This window comes from Lutjanus erythropterus, chromosome 14 (genome assembly GCF_056507025.1).
Source record: "Lutjanus erythropterus isolate fLutEry1 chromosome 14, fLutEry1.hap2, whole genome shotgun sequence".
Taxonomy (NCBI): domain Eukaryota; kingdom Metazoa; phylum Chordata; class Actinopteri; order Lutjaniformes; family Lutjanidae; genus Lutjanus; species Lutjanus erythropterus.
The window spans coordinates 18,959,326-18,977,118 of NC_139330.1; the positions used below are offsets into that span (position 1 = coordinate 18,959,326).

At 39.7% G+C, this 17,793-nt stretch overlaps 2 protein-coding genes and 2 non-coding genes across 4 annotated transcripts; 3 read left to right on the top strand and 1 right to left on the bottom strand.

The window, feature by feature from the left end:
- Positions 1-1,030: 1,030 nt before the first annotated feature.
- Positions 1,031-13,665, bottom strand: gtpbp2a (GTP binding protein 2a). The gene is made up of 12 exons (XM_084735314.1): positions 13,224-13,665; positions 11,691-11,717; positions 10,798-10,982; positions 10,499-10,607; positions 9,964-10,161; positions 9,346-9,520; positions 4,354-4,573; positions 4,073-4,208; positions 3,877-3,935; positions 3,604-3,775; positions 3,144-3,308; positions 1,031-3,046 (listed from the first exon to the last, which is right to left on the bottom strand). Exons 1-12 carry the CDS (start codon positions 13,425-13,427, stop codon positions 2,864-2,866), a joined length of 1,833 nt encoding a protein of 610 aa, XP_084591440.1. The 5' UTR covers positions 13,428-13,665; the 3' UTR covers positions 1,031-2,863.
- trnal-cag (transfer RNA leucine (anticodon CAG)) lies at positions 6,106-6,188 on the top strand. Its single transcript has one exon. It is a non-coding gene; the product is annotated as a tRNA-Leu (tRNA).
- On the top strand, positions 8,361-8,443 carry trnal-cag (transfer RNA leucine (anticodon CAG)). Its single transcript has one exon. It is a non-coding gene; the product is annotated as a tRNA-Leu (tRNA).
- Positions 13,666-16,469: 2,804 nt separating the features above from the next.
- LOC146315478 (otoraplin-like) lies at positions 16,470-17,590 on the top strand. Its single transcript, XM_084736139.1, has 4 exons — positions 16,470-16,696; positions 16,830-16,969; positions 17,102-17,212; positions 17,330-17,590. Exons 1-4 carry the CDS (start codon positions 16,540-16,542, stop codon positions 17,351-17,353), a joined length of 432 nt encoding a protein of 143 aa, XP_084592265.1. The 5' UTR covers positions 16,470-16,539; the 3' UTR covers positions 17,354-17,590.
- Positions 17,591-17,793: the final 203 nt, after the last annotated feature.

Here is a 17,793-nt window from a genome sequence, read left to right on the forward strand (position 1 = left end):
GGGAGGGGAGGTTGCTGGTTCAATCCCTGCATCTGCAGGATAAATGTGGCTGGTAAAGTGTAAGAGTGGTGCCTTTGTGCCCTTGAGCAAATGTGTGTTATATACTGAATCTGTTTGTAGGCCACTTGCTATCAGGGTTTATCCTTATAAATGGCCAGTCTATGTGGGCATCAAACTAATGCTTACAACCTAACACCACACTACAAATTTAATGTGAGCAATAAATTGCCGTGAATTATTAGTTACCAGCCAAACATTTTTGTCTGCCGTGTTCCTGTGTATGTGATGTCACCAGACCAGTTCTGACGTTCCCACATGCATGCAGGATTAACCTCAACCGCTCCAGTGTGGCTGCTCAGTGGCCAGCAGATCAGACTGTGTTGTACTGTGCAGCTTCCAGGTGTGAATGTGACACTGCGGATGTGATCAGGACATTCCTGAAAAAGAGAACTGTTCTCAGTGAATCTCCCCTAAATAAATAAAGGTTAAAAGATACATTTGAAATACTGATTGCCAGTAGGCTGAGAGAAATTGCACTGTTACGAGCCGAGTCATCCTGTTTTGTTTACACTTTTTTTTTTTTTTTTACCTCTTCTGTAGCGTACTGATAGACAGCTGAATGAGGAAATTACTCTTGCTTTGTCTTTCATCAGCTGAAAGGCAGATTAGGAGGAGCACTACAAGAAAAGGAAACAAAAGTGTTTTAAAACTCAATTTTATGTAGTGAGTCATGGCTCTGCAACACATGATCCAGTACACAAAACACTGGGTGGGTGATGACATGGTTCAAAACACTGAGCAACTTTGTGTTGTGATCTTCATCATGACCTTATCAACTGCAAATGTGTTAACACTCATTGGTTTCACACATTTTTAACATCCTTCTGCAAAACAGTAACTGTACTGTACTGTACCACACACAAATTAAGGTTGAACAAGTTCATATTTATAGATGTACTTTGTCTCCCACTGTGTTGTGTTCAAGCAATGAAAAAAAAAACTGTAAAAGACAACAAAATGAAACAGTTGCTAAAGAGACAATAAAAGTTTTATTCATGTACATCATGATACACAAATTGGATCTGTACATAAATATTGCATTTCACCCAAATAATGATTAAAATGTTACAATTTAAATGAAAAGGAAAGAAAGGTCTTAAACGTGAGTTCAAAAAAAGTGAAGATGTTGCTGTGAAAACAGTGAAAAATGTTTTTGAATGAATAGTAAAATCTGGAACTACTAGAAATCTATAAAACACTTTTCAGATGCATTAAAACAAACACCTGATTGAACTTCAGAAAGGTTATAAAATATTTTGGTTGAAATGCGGTCTTAGTTTTCTCTTTGAGTGCACACAAACAGTGCAGAACAACAACGTGGGTGCAACAAAACAGGGCACACATTTCAGTTGTCCTCTCTATCACTGATGTAAGTGGGACAACAATCTATGTATAAGTCACATCAACATGCTTTAATACAGATATAATGAGGCCAACAGCAGCCTTGAACAGAGAGAGTAGCAATTAACATTCATTTTCAAAGTCGTCTTCTAAATATCAAAAGCTGTTTAAAGGAGTAGCACCAACTTCATTAGATTTTTTACTAAGTTGTAAAACTCTGGGGTATAATGGAAGGCTACTCTGAAAGTAGTTCCACCAGGCACTGTGTTAAACCCCCTTAAAGTTAGTGACATCAGTAACTGAAGTAAAGAGACGACATCAAGTACCTCGAATATAATTGCTTTTAAATAGCTGCATCAATAGGCAGCTTCACATATAATTAAAACATCTCTTTGGGAAAAACAACCCTTGTCTTTTTTTTCCTCAAAACCTCCCTCCCCCCCCAAAAGTCAGCAACAGAAACCTCCAACGGAGTCATTCTGTGAGAGTGGAATGCTGTCTAACATGATATCTACTCTGACCTGAGTAACTAAAGCACTTGAAACATAGGCAGCAAGATCTCACTGCACTATAGTGAGGCATTTTTTGTGAATAAAAAACATATTTCTCACAGACACATGTGACATAACAAAACCAGTTACTAGCCAATGTGCGGCAGGCTGACATAAAAACTGCGTCAAGTTCGAACTTTGCATACCTCGCAATGCTCTCCTTCCTTTACCTTCATAAAGTGCCCTTGTCAGCAATATAGCTTGAAGATGGTTTAGCTTATATACAACTAACAAGCTGTGTCTGAGAACCACAAAAGTATCTCAGTGCTTCTATAATATCTCACATATTTCACATATTCATGTCTTAATCAGTCAGGCACTCAGCTGGTAACACAGACAGACTGCTGTGGGGTGATGACAACAATGACACTGGTGATACAGGTTACACCTTAATGTCCAAGCATCTCTTACTTGCAAGTTGTTGAGCTTGTAAACAATTATCTGCCAAAAGGTTTTTCAACATTGGCATTTATGTTTCAGTGCAAGTGTGTGTCTGCATCGTCTTTCAAAGCGTGTTAGGAGTGCATTTAGGTGTAAACTGTGTAAGTAGCACTTCATCGTGAGAGTGAGACAGCCATTTCCCTAGTTGCCATTTATTGATCTGTGCATTGCAATAATGTGTTCTTGCTAGGTGAATGTGTTTAAGAAGTGGCTGAAGGGGGTTTCCTCTTTTTCAGTGGCATGAGAACACTCTTTACACCTCGACAGCAGAAAGCACACATGTATCAGCAGTATTTAAAAGGCTGAAGAGGACAAATGAGAACAACAAGGCTTTGGAACAGGTGAAAAAACAATAAAATCCTGTCAAAGGAAAAAGGGCAGAGTGAGCTTTGGAGAAAGCAGGAGGTTGTTTATAAAGCACCTTGTTTTTGGGTGGGACGGTGTTTTCTGATGTAGTTCTCTGAGAAACTTTAGGCGTCGTCTTCCTCACTTTGGGATGGCTGGTAGTGGGCCATGGGCTGCAGCTTGGTGACGTGGCCGATACCTTTGGTCACGCCCTCTCTGAAGAGCACCTTAGCGCCCACCTTCAGGTATTCTGGGTGCTTGATGAACTTGAAGAGGACCACTGCTTTCTCCCCCGTCCTTAGCTCCTCCTGTGGTACAATCACGCATCAGAAGAATGAGACGAAAAGATAGACAATAGTCCACAAACTACAGGCTGAACAGTTACGGCTCAGTGGATGAACTAACCTTGCCATAAACAGCTTCCACGGTGGCCGTCTGCCTCACGTTGCCAATGTGAACAGTAACCTGGAAGCCCTTGTGGAAGGTCTTGGCATGAAAGAGCAGCACAATCTCAGCATCAAACATCCAGCAGATGGTAGGATCCATCTCCGGACTCACCATCACCATGCCCTGTAAGTGAAAACAAACGGATATCATACACACATAGATAAGCATTCAGTGCATCACGCAATATAATATTCAATACTACATACCAAAGCAATTCAATCTGTACCATCAAAGTACTGAAGTTCAGTACCCAGCCTAATCAGAAAAGAGCACCCCCTTCATTTTACTGTATATTAAACTTTGTATCTCTACACATGTGACAAATAAAGAATCCTTGAATCTCTCTCATCACTAAGACCGGCAAACAGTACAGAGGAAAAGGGTTTGACAAATCTGACACACACACAAAGCGTCTGACCTTGCGTAGTAGTGACCGGTCGAAGTTGCCCAGGGCGAGTGTGGCTGCCTGGCCGGCCCTGAGTACCCTGCACGCCGAACGGTTTCTTTGGATGCTCCCGATGGTCAACTTATGAAACTGGCCTGAGTCCGTGGGTCCTACCACCAGATTATCTCCTTCACGGCAAATACCACTGCATAGTCAAGAGAACCGCGAGTCAGAGGGAGTCCATAAACAAAAGGGGAAATGGAAGTTGAACGGAAGAACATGAAGTAAGCATTTCAATACACTGACCTGTACAGAGTACCTCCCACTACAGTCCCGACCTCTGGCACTGTGTAGATCTCATCCACCTGTAATGATGCACACTGCTGTCAATCACATCAAAACAATGTCTGTGTAGCATGGATGTATTTACACTGAATCTGAGAGACTACATATTTGCCAGCGGATTGCTCGCTTTCATACACAAACTTCATCTCAGACCAACCTGAAATTCTGTTAGCTGCTGCATAAGCTCCTCTTGCTCCTTGCTGTTACTGAGAGGAGGGATGATGTTGAAGAAGACCTTGAGCAAATCTAAACTCTCTCCAGACACGCTGGACAAGGTGAAGATGGGTGTAATGCTGCCAGGGAGAGCACAAACGTGTGATCAGGACACACAGACGTCACTGGATACTTTATACCATTTACTGATAGATGGATACACAGAACCATTAAACATTAAATGGCTCGTGTTCATTCAGTTATGCATATGTAATTGCTTCATACTTGGGTGACTGGGCGAACTGCTGCGCTGCTGTGACGGCGTCATCCGTGCTGCCTACAACCATGGGCACCTTGTTGCATCCGGGCTGCTTCAGGACACGCTCCAACTGCCGCACTGTGCGCTCCACTGTGGCTCGCGTACACAGGTCCACCTTACTGACGACGATGAAGATGGGCACCTTCAGGGCCATGGCAAGTCCGAGATGCTCACGTGTCGTACCAGCTTGGAAAGGGAATGTAACAGAACTTCAAGTTAGGTCTAGTTTTAGGGGTTCACTCAATCAAATGCACTCATTCAGGTAGGGGTTTTGCGATATCGCCGGTTTTGATGATAACTGGGGTGAAATCACAAGCATTGCCTAGAATGGCCGTGATCAGCTCCAGGGGGTGTGGTGCAGTTGAAATACTACGCAGCCACGCCAACAGACTTCCTATGGGTATTTGGATAATATTGTTGGCATGAAATCTTTTTGGCCACAATGGAGTGAAAATCTGATATCGTGACTGCCCTACATATTCAGTGCACTTTGCTCTTGCTCATACGGAAGTCCACATCCTTGAGGGAAAGGACTGCTATGACCTAAGATAACACTGCTTACCTGCTGGCACTTAATGTGAGTCTGAGGGTCAAGAGAACTTTTATGTAGTCTGATAAGACCAAGTAGAATTTTACCATGACGTCTGATTGTTATGTCATCAGTAGAAGAAAATTCAAATAGAATATTCAACCATATATGGTAATTATGCCATTCATGTAACAAGACAAACTTTTCTAAACACAGCTTCTCACAGGGGCAGTAGTGTCCTGGGGACGTGCCTGGTGGGTTATGTTTCTTTGTAAACAAAACTGGCACGTGAGAGAAACTGATACAGGTCTCAGCTTCTCCTGCACCACTAAGGAGTTCAAGGGTACTGACCCATTACACACATTTACAGAGACAGTCAGGGTCAGGGATTCAAAATACCCTGACACTATGGTCAGCTGAGCAGCAAGTTGTTTTGATAGCTGCGTGTTACTTAAGTGCATCCAAGGTAAAGGTGCACGAAAAAAAATCTTCATCCTATGTAAAAGTAATGAGTAAAGTGAATGTGCCAATATTAACTGGTAAAGCATGACAACACGATACAAGGCGATTACCCGCCCTTTGGCTTTTTGGCTCATCACAGATACAACCTAAGACGAACCCTATGCATTACACAGATCCATTACTCTGTTTCATAATTAAAGCTGTTGCTCTTGGGTTGCAGACAGTGTCCTCTTTCTGTCTGTTACGTAGCTAAGGTGGTTCTCATTCTTGACCTCGTTTCCCCAGCATGTCCTTTTTTAGAACAGACACCAACAACATAAACACAGCAACACATTACATTACAAGTACATAAATTGAAGCATAAATAAATATGAATTAAAGATCACAGAAATAATGTCTAGGTTTTACAGGAACAAATGTCTCAAAAATACTCAAAACACAGAACTTGGGTTTAAGTCTACAACCTCATCCAAAATGTGTGAGAAACCATGTGTTCAAATTGACCTACAAAATACTGAAACCAGCCAGCCATACATTAACAGCAGCTGAATATAGTTCATCAAATAACTCCAGCAGGCTTTGAGCTGGAGTGCTAAGTTGTGAGTGTTGTCTCCAAGGCTCAGGTTTCATTTATGTCTCCTTGCCATTTCTGTGTGTAACAGTGTGTTCTTATCTGGGTGCACATGCTGTGAGTGTCAGGGGCCCTTCCCCCAGCACAGAAAAACATGTCAGGATGGCCGAGCGGTCTAAGGCGCTGCGTTCAGGTCGCAGTCTCCCCTGGAGGCGTGGGTTCGAATCCCACTTCTGACAGCAAATCATTATTTAGGAAGCCTACAAACTAATTCAAATGGTATTTGACTGTTACAGCAGTAAAAGTAAACAAATACTATAGTAAATAACACACAATACATCTTCACAATTGGACACAAAAAACTGTGCAGGCTGTGTAAGAAGAGAGGGTGGTGTCCACTGAACAGTGAAGTGTATTATAAAGCTCCCAAAGGGAAACAGTGATTTACGATTTTAGGCTTCTTCTTTTAGCTGCTGCCAGTAAGGTCCATCACACCGGATCATCTGTTTCCATCTCATTGTGAAAAAAACCGGGCCCCACCCAGCCCGCCATGGAGGTCTAATGATCCACGTATTTGATTTGGCACAGGACTTTGGTCTATTTAAATAAAATTTGATTTGACTTTCCTTCACACTAAGACTCCCTTGCTGTTTTAGAGGGTTTGGGGGTTGGTGAAACCACATTATGCATGACCACAGAATCTATCAACAAAACTAATTGTTCAAATGTAATGCCTAAGTAACGGTGAGGACCCACTAGAGGCAGCATGACACTAAGTCACTGCCTTGCAAATCACCTTGTGCAAGGCATTGTGGGATTTCAGGTGACCAGCAGACTGACCAGTGATGCAAAAAGAGGGGTCAAAAGTTGAAAAATGAGAATTGCATGCAAATAAAGGCTCCCTAGTTTGCTGTAAAATGAATGTGCTGAACAAAATACAGAGGAAGTATTCTCAGCTTTTGCCCATCACAAGAGGACCTTATTTACCCCATGAACAACAGAAAACAGTGTCTTCTTAAAGCAGGAAACACAACGTGTTTTACAAGTGTGGAGACTTAAGATGTTGGTGGAATTCAGCCGAGACAAAGGTCTCAAAAATAACTCTCAAACGCAGGACTTGGATTTGAGTCTACAAACAGCATTTTGCAATATCAAAGAAATCACATATTCAAAATGACCTTGAATGAGACTGAAAATGGCAAGGCATATATTAGTATTAGTGTTTTTATTAAACATTTATTTAAGTAGGATGTTCCTTGAGATTAAAATCTCTTTTCTGAGGAAGACAGCAGCTGAATACTGCTTTTCATTATGCGAACATGTCTCCTCGCTTCCCTCACTTGGGTCTCTTTCTAACGTCTTAGCTCCTCTCAGCGAGGACGTGAGAGAGATGCCAGAATGAGACACGAGGACAGAGGAGTGATGTAATTCTCTGAACTTACCCGACTGTTTTTTATCAAAAATATCATTGCTAATAATTTGTGAAAGCATCCTTATATGTCATCCCTACATATTGCTCAATATATATGCTATTGATAACGAGGTATTTGGTCAAAAATATTGTGATATTTGATTTTATTCACATCACTTAGTCCGAGCAGCCTATTATTACAGTTATTGATTTCAATTATCATTTAATATCCTTTTAAATCTTAAATCTGTGTAGGGATTAGTGTTAATAGTTACAATTACTTAAACAATTTATTTATTTTTATTTGCATTATCTACATAATAATACACCACATATAAATGTGTTCATTAGTGTATAATCATCTGGAATTAACAATCATTGTGTTTTTGTTACCTTAGAATGAGCCGTTTTTATCTACATAGACTGCAGGTCCTCTTTTACAGAGTCATGTCTCTACAGTATCCCAGAAAGGCCAAACTGATCACTTGCTCTGGATACGGCCTTTGTGAGTTTCATGGCCTCTGTAGCTTCTCCTACATTCTTCACAAGCAAATTGGTTGCAATCTGCTATTTCACCACTAGATGCCGCTAAATCCTACACACTGGTCCTTTAAGGAATTGGAAGATGCTCCATGACGGAGAGGGAATGATTTCCGGGTCACTGGAGGAGAGAGGGTGCACTGAAGCATAAGTTAGCATAATGAACGGCACCCAGAGTTCATCTAATAACTCCAATAGTGTGTGAGCTGTAGTCCTAAGTTGCAAGTCTCCATGGCTCAGGTTTCAATTATGTCCCTTGGCCATTTGCAAAAATAAAATATAACTACAGGTTTCTTCATAATCATGTGCTATTTCAGGTTATTGCTTCCATAAACACAGATTATAAACAGGAGATCACAAGCAGTGACCACAGTGTGCTCTTATCTGAGCACACATGCTAAGCCTGGCAAACCCCCTCCCCCTCACAGTCATCTGGCTCAGTTAACACCCTGAATAACATGTCAGGATGGCCGAGCGGTCTAAGGCGCTGCGTTCAGGTCGCAGTCTCCCCTGGAGGCGTGGGTTCGAATCCCACTTCTGACAGCAAATCATTATTACAAAATCTACAAACTAAATCAAAAGGGTATTTGACTGTTATAGCAAGAAAGGTAAACAAATACAGGAGTAAAAACAAACAATGTGTCATCACTAAGGCTGTTTCAAACTATATCCTTCGTGAAGTCTGGGATGGTACACGTTTCCTGCACTTAGTCTCAGCTGCTGTTATCGTAAAAGATCTGAGGGTTGGTGAAAGCACAAAAGTCACTACTACAGAATTTATCAATAAAACTAATTGTTCAAATGTAATGACCCATGTAAAGGCACACTGCTGGCAGAATGACAACATTTGTGTGTCTGGAGGCTTTAAATGTCAGGGGAGTTCAGTCTAAATTGATTGGTTTCTTTTAAATTATCAAGATATTTCATCACAGCATATTGACAAGTCTTGCCCGTCTGAAAAAGGTTACTGCCTGCTAGTATTTGGGGCATATCTTGTGTTAAGTCTTGTCTGCAAGGTCAGCAATGTTGCTTACTAAGCCATCTGCACGTCTCAGGCTCAGAGCTAACTCTAGCAGGTCAGAGGACTCAGCAATGAATGAATGGTATTTGAGATATTTTGGGACTAGTATCAGCAGGCAGGGAGGAGGGGTAAATCGGCTGTGGTAGGAATGGTGGTGTGTTACATAAGCTCAGATATCAAATGTTTGCAAAGTGCTAAGCCACGGCTGTCCACTACAGTGTGGAGGTGTGGTGTACACAAACAGAAGTTCTCCGTCAGACTGGCCCTGCCAGTCTATTACCAGCCAGTGTCACTGTGACAGACCCCCTTTAAGCTTGGCTTATTTGAACAGTACAGTGACTGGATAAAGTGCATACAGAGAGGCAAGAATACATTTTAACTGGCATAAAATAATGTTCAATCTGTTAAAACTCTTAATACTCACCAATGCCAGTATTTGCGCTGACGACCAGCATAGCGAAATCTGGACAGTAGCTGGTGAGGCCAAAGATGGTGGTCTTTAGGTACTTATGGTGACCCGCCAGATCAATGAATGTGATCATTTTAGAGGCACTCTCACAAATCTCCTCCGCTGTTCTAGACTCACTGTAATTCACAACCTGGGAAAATAAATATCAGAGTCAGTGTCAAGATCTTAACTATATCAAGAAAAAAGGAGTAGACATCTTCCACAGTTATTTATCTGATTAATAAAGTCCTTTATCTAAAAATGTAAGGTCAGCAAGACTAATATCACAATGTATTAACTTTTTTTGGTCTTAATCACTTCATCACTATTAACAAAAGCATATTATCTTGTCCTATTTACTTGAACAACGTGATCAGGAAACCCTAAGATAATCATAATGTGTTTAACTTGTGCTGCTAATGATATTGTTTGTAGTTACTAGTACACATGATTTATTCAAATTCAAAGAGGCTTTATTGGCATGGGAAACAGATGTTTACATTGCCAGAGCAATATATAGGCCTACATATAAATGACCTGAAAAAAAAACAAAAAAACACAAGACATCTCAGGCTTTGAATTTTTTTTTCTCACCTCTCCTTTACTATTGAAGCCAAGGATCTCAAAGCTGATGCTTGACGTGCGTCCAGTCTGGATCTCATGCAGATGTCTGAAGAGGTTGAGTCTCGCTCTTCCCCGCCCGTTGTCCAGCTCACCCTGTGTCAAAACACCCAACAGAGTGGACTTGCCAGAGTCCACATTACCCAGCACAGCTACTCGCAGGTCCAAGAACTGCAGGAAAAACACAAAGAATAATCAGTGATTTAAAAACAATGAACATATCAACAACAAAAGACCAACAACCAGGCAGCCAGTGAGGTATCCACAGAGTTCAATTACATTTTTTTTTTTATGTTGTGTTTTAGAAACTGATTCTTTGGTTATTATTTTTGTTGTTATAGTGTAGGATAGGTGGACAACAATGCCACTGAAAACATCACTATCGAGTGGTCAAAATCTAAGAAACTGTTGGAAACCGTATATTGTATATACTGAGAAATATAAATAAAATCTTATTTTAAAAAAAGAACAATCAAAAAGCAACATTCTTCACAGTAGACCTACTAACCTGCTGGTCATCTGGCACCTTGCGAATGAGAACCTCAGCAATCTTACGAGGCTCATCAGAGTCATAGTCCACCTCTCGCTGTCTGAGAACAGTGATGTCGGCTCCAACTCTGTCAGAAAAAAATCAAAACAAAATGCAAAAAATGAAGTGCGGTGTTTTGATTGTGCAATTGCAAAATCCCTAGTTACATTAGAATGAATTGGAAACTGCCATTGTTAATAATACATTTATTTACCATTTGTTAGGGTTACAACACTTAAGTTTGAATAACAAGTGAATTTGATCATATTTTGTCTTACTTCTCTGCCAGCATGTGGAGCGTCTTCAGTGATGCTCTCATATCGTCCTCTGACAGTCCCACCAGCATACCATTATCCTCGACACCTATTTGATAGACAGCTTCGCCTCGGCCCTCCTGTAGTCGCCATTTCATTTGCGTTGCCAGGTGCTCGAAGCGGTATTGCGTGGGGTTCACCAGCTTCAGCTAGGCAAAGGTAAGATTCAAACGATTGGTACTGAACTTAAACATGGATTTTGAAAAGTTAAATGGTTCTAGTTGGTTGTTAAATAATTCTGATGCATAGAACTAATATTATAGGGGATTACTGTGGGGCTGAGGGAATAAAAGTCTGAAATAAAGTCGGGGGAAGCGGCTGTCTAGATACTATAAATGCTCTTGCTAATTCAAAGTGGTGTTGGGTTTCCATGGTAGGCAAAGTGAGACCACTTATATTTAGTTTCACATTATCTACATACTGCTGAAATGCTGATTGACCTATACCACCTATACAGATGGATATCTTTAGGATTTTATTGATACAGATATCAAACCTGATGCTGCTAATCTATATAGATATTTATCGACACTCCTCTTGATACTACTCGCCATAATATTGTGCAAAAAGTGCAGATGTGAGTAGTTTCCCGAGTAACAACATTTAGCTGTATTTTCATTTAATACAGTGAAGTGAGCCCACCCCTATGTAATGTTACAAAATACCAATATCATTTGTCCAGGAGCATTGAACAGGTATTGTTTAAGTATGTGTTCTTGATACCCAATCCCTAAAAACAATTAACACCTACTGTCCATTGTTTTAATGTTATATGAAACAACTAACCCAACTGAAAGGACACCAAACTATAATATTTGAGTGCAACACAGTCCTTGCATTACAGCTAATTTGCTTACCTTGTATTCTATATTTCCCTCTTCAGCCTAAGAGACGGGGAGAGCAACAAAAAGAGACAAACAGGAACAACAGCTGTTAGACTGTAGAGAAGTGAGACAACAGGCTATTGATTTGTTAAAAGACACAAAGAAAAGCAATCTGACTGAATGAGCAGTCACTGCACTACTGTGAATAGGTAGCCACACTGAGAGCTATACAAATTGACTAACTGCTTAGCTGGCCTTAATTCACAGCTACTTAATGTGTTTTTAGACAAAGCACAGAAATGTGTAAAAGTCAATATGCATTTAAAATTAACCTGTCCATTTTCCCACAAGCAGAGCAAATAACTCAAATGTTCATTATTTTACCCATGTTTGAATTTGCTCATGTAATACTGCCTTTGCTAACTGAGACTTTGGTTTTATATTCTTGTATTGCTCTGTTTCATGTATAGCACTATGTAACTCTATTGCTAACAATTATAATCTGTGCAGGACTGTGGAGCTGGGTACCGGGGTTATTATATGTAACTAAAACTAAAAACATATTTGTGTACTTACACAACTAAAATTAACCAAAGACATACAGGAAATGTACTAAAAATCTTGACCAAATTGACAAAGACTAAAACTTAAGACAAGTCATAGAGGCTATGAGACAGATGTTTACTGAGACAGATGTCTACATGACTATGTGTCAGTTACCTGACAAATACCACCCCTATTATAATTACAGTAATAAAAACAAACCTAACACTGAAACTAATACAAGTTAAACTAAAATTTTAAACAACAAAAACTAAACTGAAACAAGCAAAAGCACTATGGAAACTAACTGAACTAACAAAAATTAAAGCTATTACAAGAATACAGCACCATAATAACTCTGCTGGTAACATCAGCTGAACAAACAAATTAAGTCATGCAATATGTTGACACTGTCCCCATCAACATTATGAGTTTATGACCTGGTCGTAAACATCATCAAGCTTAAGCTAACATTATGTAACTAACGTGATAAACAAATTATTAATGTAATATTTTCTTATACTGTAGTAACACTGTCTCCGACAGAGTGAATCTCATGACAGGGGGCTGTAATAGTGACATTACACATCCGCCCCCCTGATATTTACAAACACAGCTGTTCCTCTTCTGCTAGCTAGCTAAAAACTAGCCGGCTACACGAAGCGGCTTTTAATAAAACACACAGTTGGTTTACTGCTGTAAAACTCCTGCAAATTACTAACTTTATACGTTAACAGCAAATGTAAGTTTGCACACATTATGTTAGCCGAGTATAACGTTAAGTATCTCATTCATTTCCCTTTACGTTTCCGACTACGTTAGCTAACCTAACCTACGTGTCACTGCGAGTTCAAAGACAAGTCCGGGCAGGATACCAGCTAACACCAAGCGCGATGAAATTATACATCATAACGTGCACACAAACACCCGTTTAAGTTTACACTGTCACTAGCAGACTTTGATATAGGTCGTGAATAATATTAGCTTGATTAGCAGTAGCGGTAATAGTAATTTCATCCTTACCTCTGGAGGTAGATACGGGGTGTTATTGCTTGGTTTGAAGTTGCGGGAGAATCGCGCCTTGGATTTCTTGTTGTTCTTTACGCAGGCTTTTTTGGGGGCAACCCCATACCCATTTCCCTGCTTCCCGTTGGACGCAACACCTTGAGATCCAGAGCCGTGTCCATTATTTCCTGAGCCAAATAACTCCGATACCCGCGCATCCATCAGCTACTTTGGGACCTAACTTGTTAGCTTATCACCACCTGGATAAATATGACGCTATATTGTTCAAATAAAGCGCGACCCAGGCATGCGGGTGTCTGTATTTGAGGGGATTTAATGGCAGCTTACAGACGCCAAAATAAAAACAAAGCACCGACCTCCCCCAACTCTTCAAACCGAACAATAACAGCCCCGTATGAGACTATCGTTTTGAGTTTACAGTGTCCTACGTCAGAGTCAAACGTCAAATGGGGGTGCCTGATTTATACAAAGGCACAGCGCGAGTGAGTGGTGCTTGCTTTTCTGACCAACAAGAGGTCGTATGGAGTTTAAACCCCGCCTGTCGTACTACACAGGTTCTCACAGCGTGCGCACACAAACACAACTACAGCGTTTTGCAAAGCTTTGCATCAGACGAAAAAGGAAACAATTACAGTCTTGTTTACAAAGAAAACTACTTTGCAAAAGATAATGATATAAGATTAAAAAAAATCATCAATCATCAAAGTCATCATCTCACACTTAGAGATCCTTCAGTTGAATTTGACCTATAAGGTTGGCGTAGAGGCTTTAAATGAAAATACAACTTAAGTTGTGTACAAGGAAACTAAAAAAGAAAAATAAGTGAAAACGAAACAGTTGGGGAAAAACAAAAGCTAGAAAAAGATAAGGTAGATTTGAGCACAAAGCAAAAGACACAAAAACACAGCAAGAAAAAACGATAAGATACGAGCAGTAAAAACCGGAGAAGACATGTTTTAAATATACAGAAATAAAATAATAAAAAACTAAGAATAAAAAAGACGTCTTTACATAATGTCGACTTAAAAGTATAAAAAAGAAGACATCACGCAATGCTTTCATGACTAGAAATAAATAGAAATACAAAGAATAAAAGATAAAAACATTGAAAAGACAACATCACACAAAGTAAGAAGAAGCTGTCTCTACATCACTAGAGAATATTCGCTCCAGACTTCACTGTTCTAGTTCTATTGAAGCTTGTAGCAGATGCAGTGTCAGTCATGCTATTTGGAGACCAACAGCAAATAAACAAGTGCACACGGCTGGAAAAATCACTCAGTATGCTTTTCTCTGAAGCGTGCATTTTTATTGTTTCAGAGGCATTTCTTCATCAAAGGTCATACAATATGTTGGATTTCTCCATGCATCTCCCACAGGTTTCAAAAGAACGAGCACCAGTCGATGTAATGTCTCCTTTTAGTTTCCCTGGCTGTGTATTCACATTCAGTGACATCATAGTGATAAGAAGTTATTCACAAAATATTCCAAAAATATTATTATTATTGTTAATAATAATATAAAACCTGGTTTATTTTCTTGTGTTTTTCTTCATCTCCCTGTGTTATAAATCTGAGCAATTATATTGTCTTTACAGCATCAAAGTGGAGTTGAAGCCTTTGGTTAATTGTCAAATTGGCATTTTTTTCCCCTTTGCTAAAAACATTCAAAGAAACAGACTGACATACTCTTGAGTTGCCCGTGGCTAGGAGACAAGAGCGCCATCAGGTGTTTGGTTAAAAATATGACTTCTGTATTCCTCCATTTGACCATTATTATGTTTGACCATTTCCTGTAGACTATTTGAATGTTGCTTAGACTGAGTTTGGCTAAATTTATTTACCACATTTGTTTTGCAAATGACAAGACTAGATTTCAGCTGAACCAGTTGTTGCTAGCAAGCTCCATTACATTACATTTGCTCCTGTTGTTGCAGTTACTATAGTGGTGGTATACAGGGGTGTAGTAGTAAATACAGAGATGCGTAAACTGTGCTGTACCCACCCTGTTTCCCTTCATTGATTGATACAGTTGATTTTAAAATAGATGAGTAAGCTCTCAGCCTTACTTCAAAGAGGTGGATAAAATAAGTTTACTAGAATTTATCCCCCACTACACCCCTGGTGGTAATTCAGGTTCAAGTAGTGCATTGCACAACATATATCACATTCAGCTCTTTAAGCCTGAATTGTTTTTTACACTTTACACATCAAGAATATGCAATTTTCCATTTGAAACAATTTAATTTGAACTGTATTTCATCTCAGGCCTTTAGATCACTGGTTCCTAGCCTGTGGGTTCCAACCCCCACCAGGGGTCGCCAAATTGTAATGGGGAGATTTGTAAGACCTACATGATTTTAAGGGGTGTAAGACAACTTTTTTAAAAAGAAAATATATCCTGTTTGACAATATTTCATAATTTCAATCATATCTGTGGGGAAAAAATTAAATGAAATAGTCATTTTTAAAAAATTTAGATTAATATTTCAGATATAAACTAAGAAAAAAATCTCACAGGATAAGGGCACGGTGAAGACCTGAACACAAGCTGTAGTCACAGAAAAGTATGCAGTTAAAACAACCAAAGAGCTAGCATCAGGGAGCAGAAAACATAGATTTTTTAAAATTACATAATACAGAGAGAAAGTTGTGTTAAAGGTTTCTAACAATAGCAGGAAAACCCATGTCTGTTGGAGGATTCACAGGAAGAAATCTGCTCAAAATCTGTCCAAATTTCTGTTCAAATTTCATGCAGTCGCTACATTATTTGGGTTAATTCACTATTTGGGTTAATTGTCATTTTATCAGTTGCTCTGCACTATTAGTGATATGCATTGAATATATATGAAATATCTAACGAACTTAGCTCAGAATTTTACAAAATTAATTTTGGATTATACACTTTTATCAAAAATGATCAGTAGAATTTTTTCTACTGGTTAAATAAAATACCTTAAAAGTTATTAAACATCTGTCCAGTGTCCAATTTGGCACTTACTCAAAGATCTGTTTGAGGAACAACATGTTGTATTCAACACACAAATTGTCTTTTTTCTTATGGAACCCAACACACACTGTTTACATAAACTGTTACTTCTCGTTCCTGCACAGAGAACTGAGATTCGAGAGAAGTCAGCCAACTCCCCTCTGGGAAATGAATAGTTCTAGAGAGCGTGGTATTTCTGAAACTCCACACTGATTGGTCAGGCCACCTCTGATGCAGGGGCTCAGCCCATTCAGTCCTGGCTGAGAGAAGTGTTTTGAGATTTTTATAGCCTTAAGTTCCTTCAAACATCCACATCCAGAGCCGCATGCACGCACGGCACTGCCTCGGTTCTGCTCGTTCAGTCAGCATGGGTTATCCACTGGTGATTCTGCTCTGCGTGGGACTGCTGCAGCAGACTGCGAGGGCCATCCTCATGGATAAACTAGCAGACAACAAGATTTGCGGAGACGCAGAATGCTCATGTAAGTGAGAGGCAAGAGACAGAGTGTATCCTGAGAATGCTAAAAAAAAACCATGCAATAAGATGCATATGTCTGGAACATTTGATAATATAATAATATTCTCTGTCCTCTTTTGTTTTCTGTACTTTATCAGATGTTCTCTCCATGGCCACAGCCTTGGATGACTTCATAGCCCCTGACTGCAGATTCATCAACATCAAGAAGGGTCAGATGGTTTACGTGTATTCTAAACTCGTTCCAGAGGAGGGCGCCGGAGTCTTCTGGTCTGGAAGTGTATGTGCATATTTGTTGCATGTTAAAGCCTCAGATGTGGCAAACAGTGTGAACTTTCTGGCCTTTTCTGAAAATGTCAAGAAAGGCATCAAATTAAATGTTTAAATAACTTGTGTATGTCGTCACTGGCAGATTTACAGTGACCGGTATGTGGACCAGATGGGCATCATTGGATACTTCCCTGCAACCATGGTGAAAGAGACAGTCAAGTTTGTGCAAGACACAGTGAGGACTCCAACAACTGTGAGTATATTTGTCTCTTCTATAGGACAATATCTGAGATATATCTTTTTCTGGAGTGATAGGTGGTTTTCAAAATGCAGCTCGTTTTATTTCATTATGTTTTGCCTTTTTTCTCAGGCAATGGACTTCTACTGTGATTGAGGCATGACAGACTGGATCCTCTCTCTTCTCAAGTCTTGCTTTCAGTAACTCTGGCTTTTATAAAAGAGAGCACACAGTTTGTTTCGCAAGCTGATGTGTCCAACTTTGTGCCATTACATCCTGTCCTCAGTTAGTCCACAGTCTGACACCCCTGCTGTTGGGTCCGTTAGTCTTGTCTATCTTGCTTTGTATTAACAAGACACAGTGCTCAATAAACCCATTTTCATGTCAATCTAACATGTTGATTTTTTGGAGATGATAAGAATTTGTCTTTCAGATTTCTATTTTGACTCTTCAGAATTGGTAACTGCATTATTTCATATCTCTGCAGACAAATGTAAGTGCTGCATCCTCTCCTGTTGTAAATATATTATAACATTCAACTTTTAGTGCTGATGTGGTCTTTTTATTACAGTGTTCAGGCTTCTTGACATTGTTAT